Source organism: Ostrea edulis, chromosome 4, assembly GCF_947568905.1.
Source record: "Ostrea edulis chromosome 4, xbOstEdul1.1, whole genome shotgun sequence".
Lineage (NCBI taxonomy): Eukaryota > Metazoa > Mollusca > Bivalvia > Ostreida > Ostreidae > Ostrea > Ostrea edulis.
In genome coordinates this window covers 84161279-84185354 of record NC_079167.1, presented here as the reverse complement: position 1 = coordinate 84185354, position 24076 = coordinate 84161279, and the positions used below count along the sequence as shown (strand labels likewise).

General features: G+C 35.9%; 1 protein-coding gene across 1 annotated transcript in view; it reads left to right on the top strand.

The window, feature by feature from the left end:
• Positions 1-24076, top strand: part of LOC125669198 (uncharacterized) — a 56401-nt gene that overhangs the window by 16899 nt on the left and 15426 nt on the right. Inside the window, exons 15-24 of the mRNA XM_056161514.1 lie at positions 94-266; positions 1021-1102; positions 1729-1935; positions 2029-2110; positions 5039-5146; positions 5279-5322; positions 16260-16362; positions 17543-18434; positions 21657-21961; positions 23637-23673. Of these exons, the coding sequence (XP_056017489.1) occupies positions 94-266; positions 1021-1102; positions 1729-1935; positions 2029-2110; positions 5039-5146; positions 5279-5322; positions 16260-16362; positions 17543-18434; positions 21657-21961; positions 23637-23673 (2033 nt within the window). The remainder of the gene's footprint in view (positions 1-93; positions 267-1020; positions 1103-1728; positions 1936-2028; positions 2111-5038; positions 5147-5278; positions 5323-16259; positions 16363-17542; positions 18435-21656; positions 21962-23636; positions 23674-24076) is intronic.

Here is a 24076-nt window from a genome sequence, read left to right as displayed (position 1 = left end):
TTTGTGTGTTATATTACAGTGTGGATCAGTGTAACTGTTTGTGTGTTACATTACAGTGTGGATCAGTATAACTGTTTGTGTGTTACATTACAGTTTGGATCACTGTAACTGTATGCTGTTACATGAAGACCAGATTGGCTCTGACTTTCCCTGGTCACAGTTCTGTCTGGTTGTTGAGTATGAAGGGGATCATTTTCTAGATCTTTGTCAGAGACAGAACATCAAATATAGACACTTTTCTTACACACCAACTCCCAGTAATACAGGTAGGTAGATGTTTACTCTCTTTTCAAATATAGACACTGTTCTTACACACCAACTCCCAGGAATACAGGTAGGTAGATGTTTACTCTCTCTTCAGGATGGTCAGTTACAACTTGATTGATTGATTGTATCTTGCTTAACGTCTCACTCGAGAATTTTTCACTCATATGGAGACGTCACCAAGACTGGTGAAGGGCTTCAAATTTAGGCCTATGCTCGGCGCTTATGGCCATTGAGCAGTGAGGGTTCTTTTGCGTGCTACACCTACTGTGACACGGGTCATCCCTTTTTAAGGTAATCTCCGAGGACCCATGACATTCACACCTGATGCTGAGCATTTGGCGATGGAACTGTCACTACCTGTTTTAACGACTTAGGTCTGTCGCGGCTGGGATTTGAACCCTGGTCTTCCGCATGCGGGGCAAATGCTCTAACCTCTCGGTCACCGTGGTGGTTGTTACAACTTGAGACATCAGCATTTGTGAAATTTGGTTGACATAGGTTTGTTTCTATAGGTTTAAATAATGGACAGCATTCTTTCATTTGTGAAATTTGGTTGACATACCTTTGTTTCTATAGGTTTAAATAAATTAATGACAGCATTCTTTCATTTGTGATCAAGACCATGACTTGTTACTTTCACTGGGTTTTTTAGAACTATCAATAAGGAATCTTTTTGAGCTTTAACTTGCACCTATATCTGTATCTTAATTCGTATGTAGATTTACACGGAACTAATCCATAGCTTTACTGTAGGTACCAGTACTCCGGAGGTCAACATGACTATCGTGTGTTCTAGTTTGATACCAGAGACTTTTGTACATGTCCTGGAATCCAAGTAAGCATTGTCTTAGTCTTTTGCAGGGGTCGGAGTTAACTCTGTATGGGAAGTACAATGAGACATTTTTCTGCCCTATGGTTTTTTATGAAAAATATAACAAGGAATGTAACTCTGCATACATGGCTGTAATTTTGAATGCTAAAAGAAACACACGAAAAGATATACAATTTATTCAAACAAACTCTTTTTCTGTTTGATTTTCACTTTTATTAGAACATTCTCATAAATCATGGATTTTGTGAAGAAGAACGAAAAACTTCACTTGAAGTTAAGGATATAACATTAATAAAATAACACCTTAAACATTTACTTAGTAGAGAGTGACCTACATCTACAAAATTCAAGGGGTGTGGTTGACCCTCCTTTACATCATGACGGATGAGGTGACCTGTTTTCTATTTGTATTACTGTAAACTAGATATGGAGTGACCTGTATATACAGAAGCCAGGGGGTGTGGCTTACCTGCCAGTACATCATGATTGACACGGTGACCTGCTTATTTGTTTTACCCTACTCTAGATAATGGAGTGACCTGTATATACAGAAGCCAGGGGATGTGGCTTACCTGCCAGTACATCATTATTGACAAGGTGACCTGCTTATTTGTTTTACCCTACTCTAGATATGGAGTGACCTGTATATACAGAAGCCAGGGGGTGTGGCTGACCCTCCCTTACATCATGATTGACGAGGTGACCTGTGTGGTGATGTATGATGTGTTAGAAGTGGGCATGGATTTCTCTGCCCTTCTCTCAGACCTCTCCTACCTAGCCCAACAGTTCAGTGATGTACTCATCATTGCCAGCACTCATAACTTTAATCAACCACAGTAAGTCAAGGCCTGTTCAAATTCCTCACATTGTGATGTCAGTGAATTCACGAACAGACCAACTCAACACATCTCTTGCATCTATCTTGGCAGACTGAAGCTTAGGCAACATCAACAGAAACTGAACTTCTGTCTGGGACGGAATTTTCAGAATGTGCCTGATCTAAGGTTCAAGGTAAGTGTAAAACCACATATATAACAGATCTACAGTCCTCCATCGTAAGTTGCTGATGAACAGAGAGGTCAAATACACATATCTAAAAAAATGATGCAGCCTTCACCAAAATGGATGCTAGCTTTAACACTGTTACCTGGGTATAGGCCAATCCGAAAACATGAGTTATCTTTCCTTGATCCGGAACGTAGTGCCCTTGCGTAACAGTAGTTTAAGACTTCCGGGTAGTATATTCGAGAAGCGTCATTATCAACAGTGCAGAAGACCGCAAAGATATTGCTGTATAATTTTACAGTAATCATGCCAACAAATATGTTAACGTTAATAAAAAATCCCAATGCATAAGTTTACTTCATACACGTGAAAATAACCAACTTTGCATGTAAAAATAATAGAAAATTAATTTTGTAAGTAGAGGAGGACCCCCCCCCCTCCCCGATAGAATTTTCTATCATTAAAGTGATGTAATTTCCTACGGCGGGCCTGTCATGAGACGCAGTTAGATTATTCTAACTACCCTTCCCCCTCCCACTTTCCAGGATTTCACGTGTTTTATGACTGAAATTAGTATATATTATATATTGCATACATTTCATCAGGATCTTTAGCCCGTGTTTCAATAGTCAGATTTATAATAAAATATCAGAAGTTACTTGTTCAATATCAATGTAGTACATTCAGCGATAACAGTTCTACCACGATGAACGTCTAGGTATGTCGGACTGACACCTCTGGATTTTGAAAATGTCCATCTCTTTGATTGGCGAGTAAAATTTATCCCAGCCTGTATTTGTAAGTGAGAGTCCACTGACAGATTTCCAGCTGACTACTCACAAATTTTATACAGTTTCAAATACAAGTATAACCATAAAGAAATTCATCGTCACAAACCATCTTTATACTGACATTTACACATACAATTGTTTTGAAAATAAAATAACTTATAATTGAACGCCCTGAATTTATAGTCGACTAGAGTGTGTACCTGTAAATACAGCCATTTGGGGTAAAATATTTGGAGTTTTACTCAAATTATTTTGTAAATTTGTGGCGAAAAGGGGGATCTAAATCTGTCATTGCAATTTCTGTTATGACACGATACGTGCCTATATATAATCACTTACATTTCAAGGGGGCTAAAACGAATAAAAGAGGGAAGATACAGAGACGTCAAAAGCATTCTATTGGGGGTTAAACTTACCTTCCCCCAGAAAGTACATTTGAGAATATACCCCCCCCCCCCCGGATCACACAGGTCTATGAAAAATAATTTATATCAATCGAGCAATATTGAATAAAATTAATAAATTTTTTAATTTAATTACCTATTTTTCTGCATTTTAAACATATCAGTTGATATTTTAAAACAATTCCAGTCTCATGCTGCAGTGTACAAATTATATGATTTGCACACAGAATGAACACGTCCAGGTACTTTGGAGAAAGTTACCCAAACATTACGATCTGGTTTATTTTTGAAAGAATCGATTGGTAGTGGTGGAATAATTTTAGCGCTGATAAAACAATGAGAGCGTTGATTTCCTAATTTAATTGATTTTTTTTTTTGGAGAGGGGGGGGGGCATGTTATGCAAGATCTTTGCACGTGTCGATCCTCGTAAAAACTCGAGCTTTGAGTTGATGAGATACCATCATCTCTTGAGAATCAGAAGTTCTGTTCTGATTTCATACAAAATAATTATGTCAGTCTTTATTGGAGACATATGTAAACAAATGAATGTCTGCGTGATTTCCAATTCAGTTTTTAACCCCCCCCCCCCCCCCCCCCCCCCCGAAAAATCACAGCCGACTCGATCAAGAAATTAGTTTTTGTTTCCATTAACATTTTCTTACTCTCTCGTACAAATGATTTCAACTGTTTACGATTTTGAACAACACCCATACTAATATAACTCTAATATATGCGCAGCCTGAGTGTGTTACTACCCGGAAGTTGTCATATTCACACTAAATGTAAGAACACAAAGAGAGATAACTCACGTTTTCGGAAAGGCCTATATATAAGGTTGTAGTATGGCAGTCTTATTAAAATCAAACCTCTCACTTCGCTTGATATACAATCTTCGCGATTGTCTGTATATCGAGCAAAGTGAGAGGTTTGATTTTAATCACACTGGTAGTATGGGGTCTTGACCAAATGTATAGATTTTAAAATCTTTTACGTGAGACTATGGTGTGATGACAGAGAATGTTGGATATGAGTGCTATACATACAGAACTGACAGTGAAGGAATGTTACTGTTTCATAATGCCTTTGTTTATTATAATGTGGAAGTGTTAGATACATGGCCTTCCTACTAGCTCTGGTTAGAGGGTTAACCCTTTAACTCAATAGGTAGAGCAGCACTGAACTGTCGCGCCAGAGGTCATGGGTTTGATCATCAGCAGAAGCATGTATTTGACTTCGATAAATTTGGCACCCATGATGGGACCCGGTTATGCTCACTGGCAAGTGAAAGTGACTGCCCCCAGACCTTCACCCAACAGGTGCTGGCACTCTGGGAGAGTCAGAACACTCTTTGTGGAGGGGAGACAGTGTAGTAGTGTTCAATACATAGCCTTCCTCCTAGCTCTGACTAGTGGGTAAACACTTTAGCTTGATCAGTAAAGTACTTGATTGTTGTGCCAGAGGTCTTGGGTTCAATCCTCAGCAGATATATAAGAGTTTGTTACCATATCTCCTTGCAATGGATTTGGGGATTAATACATAATAACGAAGTGATCATAGATCCAGGTTTATGTGTGCATACATAATGCCACTAAATGCGTTGGGATCAATAGATGTCATGGTTATTCAGTAAGTTTCTGTTTGAAATTGTCAACGTTTGTTATGGACATTTATGACCCGTGACAGTGCCTTGTTACCAGGGATACTTCACTCATTTAATTTGATTATGCTCTCCATTCAGGTAGTGACCAGTGACAGTGTCCAGATGATGGCAGAGATTGTGGCCAGAGTCTGTCACATGGTCCTGGCATCTGATGACCAAAACTGGATGTCAGTGTCACCCTCCCAGGTACCCTCTCACTTAACACCACAGTCAGATCACATTAATACATCTACCTTATTTTAGTCACTGAATGTTGACAACAAATTTATTATTGATCTCTAGAAAATGGAGTACAGTAACTGTTATTTGTGTCTTTAGGAAGAGCAGTGTCTGACAGAAATCCCAAGCATCAATCCTATATTGTATGTAATGTATTAATTTTTGTGTTGCCTGTTAAGCATGCCAAACTCATAAGGATCACTTTGTCTGACATTTGTCTGTCTGTCTGTCTAGCTATCTATCTGTCTGTCTGTCTATCTATCTATCTATCTGTCTGTCTCTCCGTCCATCCATCTGTCTAGCCATTCATCTGTCGGGTGAGTTACCCTCTTCCAACTATTGAGTACCTGCAGGTGACGCACTCTCCATAAAACTGTTTTGAGTTACTTAGAGAGTTCCATTCATTGAAGTATCTAACTCATTGTCAATATAATGTACACTTAGTGAGACATGATATAACGGAGCACGATTCTCAGCGAATCACTATCAGTTCTGTATCAGGGCCTACATTTTGATATTGGGGGCATTTTGGAAATATTTCAAATTTCTTATACATTTCTTGTTGTTTTTTCTTTCTTCTGGTGTTTGAAAAGGCCATTTTCCAAAAAGATGGAAGTATATGGCTCTAGTCCTTATTGTAACACTGGTATAGTGTACTGTTATTATGTGTGTTGTAACACTGGTATAGTGTACTGTTATTATGTGTGTTGTAACACTGGTATACGGTGTACTGTTATTATGTGTGTTGTAACACTGGTATAGTGTACTGTTATTATGTGTGTTGTAACACTGGTATAGTGTACTGTTATTATGTGTGTTGTAACACTGGTATAGTGGACTGTTATTATGTGTGTTGTAACACTGGTATAATGTACTGTTATTATGTGTGTTGTAACACTGGTATAGTGTACTGTTATTATGTGTGTTGTAACACTGGTATAATGTACTGTTATTATGTGTGATGTAACACTGGTATAGTGTACTGTTATTATGTGTGATGTAACACTGGTATAGTGTACTGTTATTATGTGTGTTGTAACACTGGTATAGTGGACTGTTATTATGTGTACTGTAACACTGGTATAATGTACTGTTATTATGTGTGATGTAACACTGGTATAGTGTACTGTTATTATGTGTGTTGTAACACTGGTATAGTGTACTGTTATTATGTGTACTGTAACACTGGTATAGTGTACTGTTATTATGTGTACTGTAACACTGGTATAGTGTACTGTTATTATGTGTGTTGTAACACTGGTATACGGTGTACTGTTATTATGTGTGTTGTAACACTGGTATAGTGTACTGTTATTATGTGTGTTGTAACACTGGTATAGTGTACTGTTATTATGTGTACTGTAACACTGGTATAGTGTACTGTTATTATGTGTGTTGTAACACTGGTATAGTGTACTGTTATTATGTGTGTTGTAACACTGGTATAGTGTACTGTTATTATGTGTGTTGTAACACTGGTATAGTATACTGTTATTATGTGTGTTGTAACACTGGTATAGTGTACTGTTATTATGTGTACTGTAACACTGGTATAGTGTACTGTTATTATGTGTGTTGTAACACTGGTATACGGTGTACTGTTATTATGTGTATTGTAACACTGGTATAGTGTACTGTTATTATGTATGTTGTAACACTGGTATAGTGTACTGTTATTATGTGTGTTGTAACACTGGTATAGTGTACTGTTATTATGTGTGTTGTAACACTGGTATAGTGTACTGTTATTATGTGTACTGTAACACTGGTATAGTGTACTGTTATTATGTGTACTGTAACACTGGTATAGTGTACTGTTATTATGTGTGTTGTAACACTGGTATACGGTGTACTGTTATTATGTGTATTGTAACACTGGTATAGTGTACTGTTATTATGTGTGTTGTAACACTGGTATAGTGTACTGTTATTATGTGTGTTGTAACACTGGTATAGTGTACTGTTATTATGTGTATTGTAACACTGGTATAATGTACTGTTATTATGTGTGTTGTAACACTGGTATAGTGTACTGTTATTATGTGTGTTGTAACACTGGTATACGGTGTACTGTTATTATGTGTATTGTAACACTGGTATAGTGTACTGTTATTATGTGTGTTGTAACACTGGTATACGGTGTACTGTTATTATGTATGTTGTAACACTGGTATAGTGTACTGTTATTATGTGTGTTGTAACACTGGTATAGTGTACTGTTATTATGTGTGTTGTAACACTGGTATAGTGTACTGTTATTATGTGTGATGTAACACTGGTATACGGTGTACTGTTATTATGTATGTTGTAACACTGGTATAGTGTACTGTTATTATGTGTGATGTAACACTGGTATAGTGTACTGTTATTATGTGTGTTGTAACACTGGTATACGGTGTACTGTTATTATGTGTGTTGTAACACTGGTATACGGTGTACTGTTATTATGTGTGTTGTAACACTGGTATAGTGTACTGTTATTATGTGTGTTGTAACACTGGTATAGTGTACTGTTATTATGTATGTTGTAACACTGGTATACGGTGTACTGTTATTATGTGTGATGTAACACTGGTATAGTGTACTGTTATTATGTGTGTTGTAACACTGGTATAGTGTACTGTTATTATGTGTGTTGTAACACTGGTATAGTGTACTGTTATTATGTGTGTTGTAACACTGGTATAGTGTACTGTTATTATGTGTGTTGTAACACTGGTATAGTGTACTGTTATTATGTGTACTGTAACACTGGTATAGTGTACTGTTATTATGTGTATTGTAACACTGGTATAATGTACTGTTATTATGTGTGTTGTAACACTGGTATAGTGTACTGTTATTATGTGTGTTGTAACACTGGTATACGGTGTACTGTTATTATGTGTGTTGTAACACTGGTATAGTGTACTGTTATTATGTGTGTTGTAACACTGGTATAGTGTACTGTTATTATGTGTGTTGTAACACTGGTATAGTGTACTGTTATTATGTGTGATGTAACACTGGTATAGTGTACTGTTATTATGTGTGTTGTAACACTGGTATAGTGTACTGTTATTATGTGTGTTGTAACACTGGTATACGGTGTACTGTTATTATGTATGTTGTAACACTGGTATAGTGTACTGTTATTATGTGTGTTGTAACACTGGTATACGGTGTACTGTTATTATGTGTGTTGTAACACTGGTATAGTGTACTGTTATTATGTGTGTTGTAACACTGGTATAGTGTACTGTTATTATGTGTGTTGTAACACTGGTATAGTGTACTGTTATTATGTGTGATGTAACACTGGTATAGTGTACTGTTATTATGTGTGTTGTAACACTGGTATAGTGTACTGTTATTATGTGTGTTGTAACACTGGTATAATGTACTGTTATTATGTGTGTTGTAACACTGGTATAGTGTACTGTTATTATGTGTGTTGTAACACTGGTATACGGTGTACTGTTATTATGTGTGATGTAACACTGGTATAGTGTACTGTTATTATGTGTGTTGTAACACTGGTATAGTGTACTGTTATTATGTGTACTGTAACACTGGTATAGTGTACTGTTATTATGTGTGATGTAACACTGGTATACGGTGTACTGTTATTATGTGTGTTGTAACACTGGTATAGTGTACTGTTATTATGTGTACTGTAACACTGGTATAGTGTACTGTTATTATGTGTGATGTAACACTGGTATACGGTGTACTGTTATTATGTGTATTGTAACACTGGTATAGTGTACTGTTATTATGTATGTTGTAACACTGGTATACGGTGTACTGTTATTATGTGTGTTGTAACACTGGTATAGTGTACTGTTATTATGTGTATTGTAACACTGGTATAATGTACTGTTATTATTTGTGATGTAACACTGGTATAGTGTACTGTTATTATGTGTGTTGTAACACTGGTATACGGTGTACTGTTATGATGTGTGTTGTAACATTGGTATAGTGTACTGTTATTATGTGTGTTGTAACACTGGTATATGGTGTACTGTTATTATGTGTGATGTAACACTGGTATAGTGTACTGTTATTATGTGTGATGTAACACTGGTATAGTGTACTGTTATTATGTGTGTTGTAACACTGGTATAATGTACTGTTATTATGTGTGTTGTAACACTGGTATAGTGTACTGTTATTATGTGTGTTGTAACACTGGTATAATGTACTGTTATTATGTGTGTTGTAACACTGGTATAGTGTACTGTTATTATGTGTGTTGTAACACTGGTATAATGTACTGTTATTATGTGTGTTGTAACACTGGTATAATGTACTGTTATTATGTGTGTTGTAACACTGGTATACGGTGTACTGTTATTATGTGTGATGTAACACTGGTATAGTGTACTGTTATTATGTGTGTTGTAACACTGGTATAGTGTACTGTTATTATGTGTGTTGTAACACTGGTATAGTGTACTGTTATTATGTGTGATGTAACACTGGTATAGTGTACTGTTATTATGTGTGTTGTAACACTGGTATAGTGTACTGTTATTATGTGTGTTGTAACACTGGTATACGGTGTACTGTTATTATGTATGTTGTAACACTGGTATAGTGTACTGTTATTATGTGTGTTGTAACACTGGTATACAGTGTACTGTTATTATGTGTGTTGTAACACTGGTATAGTGGACTGTTATTATGTGTGTTGTAACACTGGTATAGTGTACTGTTATTATGTGTGTTGTAACACTGGTATAATGTACTGTTATTATGTGTGTTGTAACACTGGTATACGGTGTACTGTTATTATGTGTGTTGTAACACTGGTATAGTGTACTGTTATTATGTGTGTTGTAACACTGGTATAGTGTACTGTTATTATGTGTGTTGTAACACTGGTATAGTGTACTGTTATTATGTGTGTTGTAACACTGGTATAGTGTACTGTTATTATGTGTGTTGTAACACTGGTATAGTGTACTGTTATTATGTGTGTTGTAACATTGGTATAGTGTACTGTTATTATGTGTGATGTAACACTGGTATACAGTGTACTGTTATTATGTGTGTTGTAACACTGGTATAGTGTACTGTTATTATGTGTGTTGTAACACTGGTATAATGTACTGTTATTATGTGTGTTGTAACACTGGTATAGTATACTGTTATTATGTGTGTTGTAACACTGGTATAGTGTACTGTTATTATGTGTGTTGTAACACTGGTATAGTGTACTGTTATTATGTGTGTTGTAACACTGGTATACGGTGTACTGTTATTATGTGTGTTGTAACACTGGTATAGTGTACTGTTATTATGTGTATTGTAACACTGGTATAATGTACTGTTATTATGTGTGTTGTAACACTGGTATAGTGTACTGTTATTATGTGTGTTGTAACACTGGTATACGGTGTACTGTTATTATGTGTGTTGTAACACTGGTATAGTGTACTGTTATTATGTGTGTTGTAACACTGGTATACGGTGTACTGTTATTATGTATGTTGTAACACTGGTATAGTGTACTGTTATTATGTGTGTTGTAACACTGGTATAGTGTACTGTTATTATGTGTGTTGTAACACTGGTATAGTGTACTGTTATTATGTGTGTTGTAACACTGGTATAGTGTACTGTTATTATGTATGTTGTAACACTGGTATAGTGTACTGTTATTATGTGTGTTGTAACACTGGTATACGGTGTACTGTTATTATGTATGTTGTAACACTGGTATAGTGTACTGTTATTATGTGTGTTGTAACACTGGTATAGTGTACTGTTATTATGTGTGTTGTAACACTGGTATAGTGTACTGTTATTATGTGTGATGTAACACTGGTATAGTGTACTGTTATTATGTGTGTTGTAACACTGGTATAGTGTACTGTTATTATGTGTGTTGTAACACTGGTATAGTGTACTGTTATTATGTGTGTTGTAACACTGGTATACGGTGTACTGTTATTATGTGTGTTGTAACACTGGTATAGTGTACTGTTATTATGTGTACTGTAACACTGGTATAGTGTACTGTTATTATGTGTACTGTAACACTGGTATAGTGTACTGTTATTATGTGTGTTGTAACACTGGTATACGGTGTACTGTTATTATGTGTGTTGTAACACTGGTATAGTGTACTGTTATTATGTGTACTGTAACACTGGTATAGTGTACTGTTATTATGTGTACTGTAACACTGGTATAGTGTACTGTTATTATGTGTGTTGTAACACTGGTATAGTGTACTGTTATTATGTGTGTTGTAACACTGGTATAGTGTACTGTTATTATGTGTGTTGTAACACTGGTATACAGTGTACTGTTATTATGTGTGATGTAACACTGGTATAGTGTACTGTTATTATGTGTACTGTAACACTGGTATAGTGTACTGTTATTATGTGTGATGTAACACTGGTATAGTGTACTGTTATTATGTGTGTTGTAACACTGGTATACAGTGTACTGTTATTATGTGTGATGTAACACTGGTATAGTGTACTGTTATTATGTGTACTGTAACACTGGTATAGTGTACTGTTATTATGTGTGATGTAACACTGGTATAGTGTACTGTTATTATGTGTGATGTAACACTGGTATAGTGTACTGTTATTATGTGTGTTGTAACATTGGTATAGTGTACTGTTATTATGTGTGTTGTAACACTGGTATAGTGTACTGTTATTATGTGTGTTGTAACACTGGTATACGGTGTACTGTTATTATGTGTGTTGTAACACTGGTATACGGTGTACTGTTATTATGTGTGTTGTAACACTGGTATAGTGTACTGTTATTATGTGTACTGTAACACTGGTATAGTGTACTGTTATTATGTATGTTGTAACACTGGTATACGGTGTACTGTTATTATGTGTGTTGTAACACTGGTATAATGTACTGTTATTATGTGTGATGTAACACTGGTATAATGTACTGTTATTATTTGTGATGTAACACTGGTATAGTGTACTGTTATTATGTGTGTTGTAACACTGGTATACGGTGTACTGTTATGATGTGTGTTGTAACATTGGTATAGTGTACTGTTATTATGTGTGTTGTAACACTGGTATAGTGTACTGTTATTATGTGTGTTGTAACACTGGTATAGTGTACTGTTATTATGTGTGTTGTAACACTGGTATAGTGTACTGTTATTATGTGTGTTGTAACACTGGTATAGTGTACTGTTATTATGTGTGATGTAACACTGGTATAGTGTACTGTTATTATGTGTGTTGTAACACTGGTATAGTGTACTGTTATTATGTGTGTTGTAACACTGGTATACGGTGTACTGTTATTATGTATGTTGTAACACTGGTATAGTGTACTGTTATTATGTGTGATGTAACACTGGTATAGTGTACTGTTATTATGTGTGATGTAACACTGGTATAGTGTACTGTTATTATGTGTGTTGTAACACTGGTATACGGTGTACTGTTATTATGTGTGATGTAACACTGGTATAGTGTACTGTTATTATGTGTGATGTAACACTGGTATAGTGTACTGTTATAATGTGTGTTGTAACACTGGTATAGTGTACTGTTATTATGTGTGTTGTAACACTGGTATAGTGTACTGTTATTATGTGTGTTGTAACACTGGTATAGTGTACTGTTATTATGTGTGTTGTAACATTGGTATAGTGTACTGTTATTATGTGTGATGTAACACTGGTATACAGTGTACTGTTATTATGTGTGTTGTAACACTGGTATAGTGTACTGTTATTATGTGTGTTGTAACACTGGTATACGGTGTACTGTTATTATGTGTGTTGTAACACTGGTATAGTGTACTGTTATTATGTGTATTGTAACACTGGTATAGTGTACTGTTATTATGTATGTTGTAACACTGGTATAGTGTACTGTTATTATGTGTGTTGTAACACTGGTATAGTGTACTGTTATTATGTGTGATGTAACACTGGTATAGTGTACTGTTATTATGTGTGTTGTAACACTGGTATACGGTGTACTGTTATTATGTGTGTTGTAACACTGGTATAGTGTACTGTTATTATGTGTGTTGTAACACTGGTATACGGTGTACTGTTATTATGTGTGTTGTAACACTGGTATACGGTGTACTGTTATTATGTGTGTTGTAACACTGGTATAGTGTACTGTTATTATGTGTGTTGTAACACTGGTATAGTGTACTGTTATTATGTGTGTTGTAACACTGGTATACGGTGTACTGTTATTATGTGTGTTGTAACACTGGTATAGTGTACTGTTATTATGTGTGTTGTAACACTGGTATAATGTACTGTTATTATGTGTGTTGTAACACTGGTATAGTGTACTGTTATTATGTGTGTTGTAACACTGGTATAGTGGACTGTTATTATGTGTATTGTAACACTGGTATATGGTGTACTGTTATTATGTGTGATGTAACACTGGTATAGTGGACTGTTATTATGTGTATTGTAACACTGGTATAGTGGACTGTTATTATGTGTATTGTAACACTGGTATAATGTACTGTTATTATGTGTATTGTAACACTGGTATAGTGGACTGTTATTATGTGTGTTGTAACACTGGTATAGTGTACTGTTATTATGTGTATTGTAACACTGGTATAGTGTACTGTTATTATGTGTGTTGTAACACTGGTATACGGTGTACTGTTATTATGTGTGTTGTAACACTGGTATAGTGTACTGTTATTATGTGTGATGTAACACTGGTATAGTGTACTGTTATTATGTGTGTTGTAACACTGGTATAGTGTACTGTTATTATGTGTGATGTAACACTGGTATAGTGTACTGTTATTATGTGTGTTGTAACACTGGTATAGTGTACTGTTATTATGTGTGTTGTAACATTGGTATAGTGTACTGTTATTATGTGTGATGTAACACTGGTATACAGTGTACTGTTATTATGTGTGTTGTAACACTGGTATAGTGTACTGTTATTATGTGTGTTGTAACACTGGTATAATGTACTGTTATTATGTGTGTTGTAACACTGGTATAGTGTACTGTTATTATGTGTGTTGTAACACTGGTATAGTGTACTGTTATTATGTGTGTTGTAACACTGGTATAGTGTACTGTTATTATGTGTGTTGTAACACTGGTATACGGTGTACTGTTATTATGTGTGTTGTAACACTGGTATAGTGTACTGTTATTATGTGTATTGTAACACTGGTATAATGTACTGTTATTATGTGTGTTGTAACACTGGTATAGTGTACTGTTATTATGTGTGTTGTAACACTGGTATACGGTGTACTGTTATTATGTGTGTTGTAACACTGGTATAGTGTACTGTTATTATGTGTGTTGTAACACTGGTATACGGTGTACTGTTATTATGTGTGTTGTAACACTGGTATAGTGTACTGTTATTATGTGTGTTGTAACACTGGTATACGGTGTACTGTTATTATGTGTGATGTAACACTGGTATAGTGTACTGTTATTATGTGTGTTGTAACACTGGTATAATGTACTGTTATTATTTGTGTTGTAACATTGGTATAGTGTACTGTTATTATGTGTACTGTAACACTGGTATACGGTGTACTGTTATTATGTGTGATGTAACACTGGTATAGTGTACTGTTATTATGTGTGATGTAACACTGGTATAATGTACTGTTATTATTTGTGTTGTAACATTGGTATAGTGTACTGTTATTATGTGTGATGTAACACTGGTATACGGTGTACTGTTATTATGTGTGTTATAACACTGGTATAGTGTACTGTTATTATGTGTGTTGTAACACTGGTATACGGTGTACTGTTATTATATGTGTTGTAACACTGGTATAGTGTACTGTTATTATGTGTGTTGTAACACTGGTATAGTGTACTGTTATTATGTGTGTTGTAACACTGGTATAGTGTACTGTTATTATGTGTGTTGTAACACTGGTATAGTGTACTGTTATTATGTATGTTGTAACACTGGTATAGTGTACTGTTATTATGTGTGTTGTAACACTGGTATAGTGTACTGTTATTATGTATGTTGTAACACTGGTATAGTGTACTGTTATTATGTGTGTTGTAACACTGGTATAGTGTACTGTTATTATGTGTGTTGTAACACTGGTATAGTGTACTGTTATTATGTGTGTTGTAACACTGGTATAGTGTACTGTTATTATGTGTGATGTAACACTGGTATAGTGTACTGTTATTATGTGTGTTGTAACACTGGTATAGTGTACTGTTATTATGTGTGTTGTAACACTGGTATAATGTACTGTTATTATGTGTGATGTAACACTGGTATAGTGTACTGTTATTATGTGTGTTGTAACACTGGTATAGTGTACTGTTATTATGTGTGATGTAACACTGGTATAGTGTACTGTTATTATGTATGTTGTAACACTGGTATAGTGTACTGTTATTATGTGTGATGTAACACTGGTATAATGTACTGTTATTATGTGTGTTGTAACACTGGTATAGTGTACTGTTATTATGTGTATTGTAACACTGGTATAGTGTACTGTTATTATGTGTGATGTAACACTGGTATAGTGTACTGTTATTATGTGTGTTGTAACACTGGTATACGGTGTACTGTTATTATGTGTGTTGTAACACTGGTATAGTGTACTGTTATTATGTGTACTGTAACACTGGTATACGGTGTACTGTTATTATGTGTGTTGTAACACTGGTATACGGTGTACTGTTATGATGTGTGTTGTAACACTGGTATAGTGTACTGTTATTATGTGTGTTGTAACACTGGTATAGTGTACTGTTATTATGTGTTGTGGTACATTTAGGCATGCTTACTAAAGCACTTCTGTTTTGTCTATAGAATTTCTTGAAAAAATACTTTTTATACTGTGGAATCATTAGATTTCAGGTAGGGGGGGGGGGGGGCTCAATATTTGTCAGTTTGAGGGTACCCCATTCTATAAATTTCAAACCACAATGAAACACACAATTTATATAATGTTTCATTACACAGAAACTAGATCCATGAAATTGTAAAAATCTTGAAAAACCATGAAAAAAATGGCCCACATGAATTTAAATGATTTCTCAGACCTATTTCGATTATTTCTGTTACAATACATTTATTGTTTTCAGTGCTCAGAAGATGCTACAGATATTATCCCTACAGTCTATCACGGACCTTCACCCAACTCAGCTGTCCAGACTTTTCTGCAATGTTCCACGGAGAATCATTCAGGTCTGTTTCAATGACACTGGCAGAACAGTTCATCTCTGGATTAATGCAGGAGACATACATAATCTGATCAACAGATAACTTTGCTATTCAACCCATAGCACTGATTAATGTTTTAACATGTGACAAAGTCTCCCAACTTTTATAATGTAGCAGTCTTTGCAATTAACATTTTTTACTACAAGCCCATCGAGCAAGTATAAGTGCAAAATTTGGTAGCCCAAATTAAATTTTACTAGCCCAAATGGTATGTAAGAATGCTTCAACATGATTCGAAATTTCAAGTTTAAACATTTTTATTGAGTATTACAATACAAGTTTAAGACAAGATTTCAATGTCTCTTTCAACTTCTAACTCTGTCATTTCAGTCAGGTTCTACAGAATCCTCCAATTCTAATTCTTCTAATTCTTCATTATCACTCCCATCCTAATTAAAGTAAAAGATAGGGTTGTTAACTAATGCTCACACATTCTGAACGTCTGAGGTGGCCACTTATGTTTTTTACATTGTGGCAAAATGTTTACGCGATTTACTATTTTCGTGTTCACTTACAGAATCAATTCTAAAATTATCCGAGCCAGACACGAACCTACAATTTGCAACATTTTCATTTCCGCACTAGATGCAAAATACGAGACCGTTATTGTATTCAAGCTAGGCCAGTTCTTCTGCCAAACATGCTGACATTTTCTTTATCGCTTTGCTTCCTCACACTTCTTCTTAGCACCAACTTTCTCTTCCTCTGTAAGAACTGGTTGTTTCACCGATTTCTTACCAGGAATTGCAACTTAATACCAAAAAATCATAATCCCCACCGGAAATATGCACTGGCCCACTGGGCCTGCACGTCAATAATTTTTGGTAGCCTGACCCAGATTTTACTGGCTCAGTCATCGGGCTTAATTTCAAAGACTGGTGTATATTTTATTAAACTGTATACCTTGTGTATATCAATTTTAACTAGAATCATATTTAAGCACATTTGTAACTGAAGCAAGCATGCTGATTTTAATGTGGTTATGCTGAATTATGAAGTTCTCTATTTATCTACTATTGTAAAACAGAGTTGCACTAAATCAAGATAATGCTTGATACTGTGTCAGTTTCGGTTGCACCAAGTTTTACATATGTGAAAATAGGTACACATACAGTGCAGAATTCAGATTTATTTCCCTATACAGATGTTTTACAAAGGTCTGAAGAAGCTCAAGTCTGAAAGCAATCCACCAGAGGTTCTAGTAGAGGCTGGGGGAGTGGCACAAGAAATTGATGATCCTACCTCTCTCTCACCACCATCAAACATGGAGGAGGAACCTTCCACATTTAGAGAAGGTTGTCAGAAGAATTTCCCAGAGGAAAGTGTGAGTAGCTGGGAGTCGATCTCAAACCGTGAAAAAGATCAGGTGACCCCTCTCTCTCAAACTAGCGCCCACTCCAAGTCTGCAAACGAATTTGTTCGCGCTCAAAGAGGACTCAAGGAGGAAAACATTTGTTACCTGGAGGAACTCAGAAGAGTGGTTGACAGACAAGTTCAGGAACAGATGGCTGATAGTGGGACAGGAGAAACTTGTACTGATGACAAGGTAACATCCGCCTGTAATCTCATTGATCCTGAGGTAAAGGTTAAAAATGACACCTATTCTACTATACCATACCAACTGCAAAAATTGTACAGATGTAATACCAGTGATTGTAGTTCAAAAACACATGATCAATATGATTTCATTGATCCTGAGGTAGAGGTTAAAAATGACAGCAATTCTACTATACCAAACCAAATGGGAAAAAAATTGTACAACTGTAATACCAGTGATTGTAGTTCAAAAACACATGATCAAGAGGGTTGCACTCTTGATGCTTTCCAAACCAGTGCAGAAAACAATCAACTGGAGAGTGTAGACTTTGACAGTTCACTTCCAACATGTCAGGATTTTCAGGACAATGTTGTTGCTACGACCCGACAATTATTGAAGCATGCAGTTTTGTCTTCAAATGACAGAATGTTTCGCAGAGCTGGACCCAGGAAAGTTAGCATTGGACTGGCAAGGCCACTCAGACAGACACAAGTCGCGGGTAAGTTTATACAGTGTGTGAAAATAAAACCAACATCAATTTCTGACGGACATAAGTTGTGGGTAATTAAGTTTATACAGTGTGTGAAAATAAAACCAACATCAATTTCTGACAACCACAAGTCATGGGTAAGTTTGTACAGTGTGTGTAAATAAAACTAATATCTCTGACAACCACAAATCGCGGGTAAGTTTGTACAGTGTGTGTAAATCAAAATGTAATACTAATTCCCATACAAGAAATATCCACACAATACAGAATGTCGGAACCATTATTTTGTCTTTGATTCCGTCGCGGTTGTAATATTTAGTATGCCCAACAAGATTACGTTTTCTGCATTAATTTGGACAACTTTCAGTATATAAGCACTTATTTATAATTAGTGTTAGATATAGTGAGTTCAGGCACCGTTTAGCGTCATTTTTGAAAAATAAGGGGGAGGGGGCAAATGGAGAAAAAAGATGCCGTTAAATAAAAATAAAAAAAAGCAGTTCTGCACAAACCCCAAAATCGTATTCTTCAGTACATGTATGATTTCTAATACATCAACTCAACCTTGCATTTCTACTACCTTTCATCGCCACTATAACAAGTGACCAGCTAATAAATCGATCTTTGCATCTACTAATAACAAACCTTGTATATGATAACACGATAAGTACATCACATGTCGGGGGGGGGGGGGGGGGGGGCTGGGCTACATGTTCTGCATGTATGTCTGGAGATCGATGCAAATTATAAATTGTGATCATTTATATCATTTCATAGGGGTTGGTTTGTTTTAATGACTCGAGAAAATAAATTCATTAATCAAATATCCACATACCTGTATACAGTAGAGGAAATATACTTTTTGGAGGGGTTTAATCCACTACGAAACATCAGAAATTTAATCCAATAATTCATGTTTTTCATTCTACAGCATTCACTTGCAACATTCTAAAAAATAACCTTCAAACCAAGCAGATATTTTTGTATCAGAAATGAGTCATCATAGCCTCACTATTTTGTATACAAGAGTTGTCCAAGTGATGCATAATTTTCGTAACTTCTTTTTCTAAAGAGTTCCAAAGTTTTCTAGTTCCAATATCCCGTATTCATGATAATCTCATTCCCTCACTCTCAAAGTATTGCAAACCATTCACCCTCACTCCCAAAGTATTGCAAACCATTCATCCTCACTCTCAAAGTATTGCAAACTATTCACCCTCACTCTCAAAGTATTGCAAACTATTCACCCTCACTCTCAAAGTATTGCAAACCATTCACCCTCACTCCCAAAGTATTGCAAACCATTTGCCCTCACTCCCAAATTCACCCTCACTCCCAAAGTATTGCAAACTATTCACCCTCACTCCCAAAGTATTGCAAAATATTCACCCTCACTCCCAAAGTATTGCAAACTATTCACCCTCACTCCCAAAGTATTGCAAACCATTCATCCTCACTCCCAAAGTATTGCAAACCATTCATCCTCACTCCCAAAGTATTGCAAACCACTCACCCTCACTCCCAAAGTATTGCAAACCACTCACCCTCACTCCCAAAGTATTGCAAACCATTCATCCTCACGCCCAAAGTATTGCAAACCATTCATCCTCACTCCCAAAGTATTGCAAACTATTCACCCTCACTCCCAACATATGGCAAACCATTCACCCTCACTCCCAAAGTATTTCAAACCGTTCACCCTCACGTTGTGAAGTCTTGTGTTACCTATAGAGTCTATAGTATGTAATAAATAACAAAATCTTTTGATTTATTGAATTACTTTTATTGGGTGTCCGGGTAGCGCAGAGGTAGTGCTCTCGCTTCTCACCGCTGCAACTCGAGTTTGATTCCTGTGATCGGCAGTGGTTGTATGTAAGAGGGTGTGGCGGTCGCCCGCTTGGACACATGGGTTTCCTTCCACTTAAATAACCCCCTAGCACAAACATCTGTGCATCAAAGGACCCCATTGGAAATAAGCTTTCGAGCTTTGATGGGCTATTCTTCGTATTTATGTTTGTATGTATGTATATACCGAATAAACATTTATTTATTTACATTTTTTCCAAAACCCCCCAAATTTGTGTCATTTTATTGATTTCCCTCTATCAAAAATGACAGAAAATAGTAAAAATGACTACATAGGAGTCATATTTCAAGCTCTATAAATGCTGTAAGATCCAGGAGCTCAAGGCGGCCCTCAGACCCCCTGCCTCTTAAAGTTGCCCCCCCCCCCCCAACACAATTCCTGGATCCTCCCCTGATACACATATATATAATGTAGACTCTACCATGGTTATTGCAAAGATCAAAGGAATGTCGAAGTCAGTATTCTACAATATACCTTCATACATATTAACTGATTATTAGAAAATTGATACACATCTCGCTTGCACTTCTAGTTTTGCTAATGTAACAATAAAGTTGATGACTAATGATTCAATTTCATAATATCATAAAAATCAATTAATATATGTTGTAAAACAAAATCATAAATGACTTAAGAACATTTGTCATTCAGAATAAACCAATCATCTGCATTCTGAGGCTGATACATATGTAAACATGGTGATGCACAGACAAGTTTTTCTTGAACAAAGCATTGATATAATCTGTTAACATCAAACTAGATACTTCAAATATTTTTAATAGATTTAGAATACCCCTACCATCTCATCTTTTTCGTCAGCAAAAAAACCCAATTTAGGCTGTTTCGGAAACTGCCATGACGTCACAGTGACCTAATCCTTAGCTATACAGGAAAATGATGAGCTGTATATTTCTGAGCTGTAATACAATAGAAATAAAGCTCTTGTTCTTGTGTATGTTGCAGAATAACCTCCTTGGTCTTGAAATGTTGTTTGGAATATAAAAGCCTCAGCTTTTATATTTCAAAACATCTCTCGACCTCGAAGGTTATCCCGAAATATACACGAAAACGTTATCATTATCTCTTAAATAGATTATCCAGGGTTGCCTCCCCCCCTCCCAATAAGTAACTTATCTGTGTGAAAATACATAATTTGTTATGAGCATGGGAGTATGGAGTTGGCACATTTAATACAAGACTGTTTATTTCAGAGTTTGTTGGTAATGAAGGTTCTACTTTGTCCTCTCCATCACATTCTTTGTGTCAAAGCCATCATTAAGTGGTGCCAAGACAAATCATAAACCCACACTGCACCACCTACCAAATGGTGTCTGAAACTGTAAAGAAAGACTTTCTAATTTCAGGAGAACCACAAGGTTCCCTAAGGTTGTCTGACTATCAGAGAGAAGTCACAACACCACATCAAAGGAAGGACAGTCATAGTAGAGGTCCCAACACACCTAGTACAAAATCATGGAATGGAAAGGGACTCACACAGTCAAACAGATGTAAATTGACCAACCAGAATTGTTTGTCACAATCTGTGAGCCAGAGTTATCTCCCTTTCGATTGTGACCAAGAGAATCGATTGGCGGGAGAGCGGGTAAAGCGATGGCCAGGTTATGATTCACCACCAATGGACATAGAGTACAACTATTATCCGCAACAGGTAATATTTACTGTCCACAACATGTAATGATTACTGTCCACAACATGTAATGATTACTGTCCACAACAGGTAATAATTACTGTCCACAACAGGTAATGATTACTGTCCACAACATGTAATAATTACTGTCCACAACAGATAATAATCACTGTCCACAACGGTTATAATTGCTGTCCACAACAGGTAATAATCACTGGCCACAACAGGTAATAATTACTGGCCACAACATGTAATGATTACTGTCCACAACAGGTAATAATTACTGTCCACAACAGGTAATAATGACTGTCCACAACAGATAATAATTACTGTCCACAATGGTTATAATTGCTGTCCACAACAGGTAATAATCACTGTCCACAACAGGTAATATTTACTGTCCACAACAGGTAATGATTACTGTCCACAACAGGTAATAATTACTGTCCACAACAGATAATAATCACTGTCCACAACAGGTAATAATTACTGTCCACAACAAGTAATGATTACTGTCCACATCAGGTAATGATTACTGTCCACAACAGATAATAATTACTGTCCACAACAGGTAATGATTACTGTCCACAACAGGTAATAATTACTGTCCACAACAGGTAATAATTACTGTCCACAACAAGTAATGATTACTGTCCACAACAAGTAATGATTACTGTCCACATCAGGTAATGATTACTGTCCACAACAGATAATAATTACTGTCCACAACAGGTAATGATTACTGTCCACAACAGATAATAATTACTGTCCACAATGGTTATAATTGCTGTCCACAACATATAATAATCACTGTCCACAACGGTTATAATTGCTGTCCACAACAGGTAATATTTACTGTCCACAACAGGTAATAATTACTGTCCACAACAGATAATAATCACTGTCCACAACAGGTAATAATTACTGTCCACAACAAGTAATGATTACTGTCCACATCAGGTAATGATTACTGTCCACATCAGGTAATGATTACTGTCCACAACAGGTAATGATTAATGTCCACAACAGATAATAATTACTGTCCACAATGGTTATAATTGCTGTCCACAACAGATAATAATCACTGTCCACAATGGTTATAATTGCTGTCCACAACAGATAATAATTACTGTCCACAACGGTTATAATTGCTGTCCACAACAGGTAATAATCACTGTCCACAACAGGTAATATTTACTGTCCACAACAGGTAATGATTACTGTCCACAACAGGTAATAATTACTGTCCACAACAGATAATAATCACTGTCCACAACAGGTAATAATTACTGTCCACAACAAGTAATGATTACTGTCCACATCAGGTAATGATTACTGTCCACATCAGGTAATGATTACTGTCCACAACAGGTAATGATTACTGTCCACAACAGATAATAATTACTGTCCACAATGGTTATAATTGCTGTCCACAACAGGTAATGATTACTGGCCACAAGTTCAACAGGTACTTGAATTACCTGTCAGTAGTCGATCTTTTCTATTTATGTTCAGTTACCCAATTTGATACTCTAGAAAATAAAGTTAACTGTGGTAATTTTCAAACCACTTTTAAAGTAACTTATTTCAAAGCCATTTCTCACATGAAAAGTATTGAGAGTTTGTATGAAAAGCAAAAACTTGTTCAACATTCTTGTGTTTAATCAATTTCCTTATACTCTGGTTTGTTTTTCAGGACACTGATGATCTACAAAGCTTGGACAAAACTTCAGGTAAAATATACTGGTACAATCCCTCCCACCCATTTTTTTTTTTACATTCAATCTGAGTTTGGTTAATATACTTTACTGCTTCTATAACGTTTTGCAGGGCCCATTAACAGAAAGCTGACTTTTCAAAGGGTCCCAAACTCCAAGCAAAGCCAGCTTGTCTTCAAGTCATTTTAAGTCATGTGTATCACGTCATATGACTAACATCAACTATGTACCAAAAGGAGAAAAACCAGCAACATGGTGCATGTCTTAATATGAAAAAAAAAAAAATCGAACAATTCATTCTGCACTAATAAAATTTGAATGATCAAAGTCTTCAGAATCAGAAGAATCTGGCTTGGTGCATCATCAGACAAGACTCGTATACACACTGATGTAGTATGTAGATTGATTTAATTTTTGT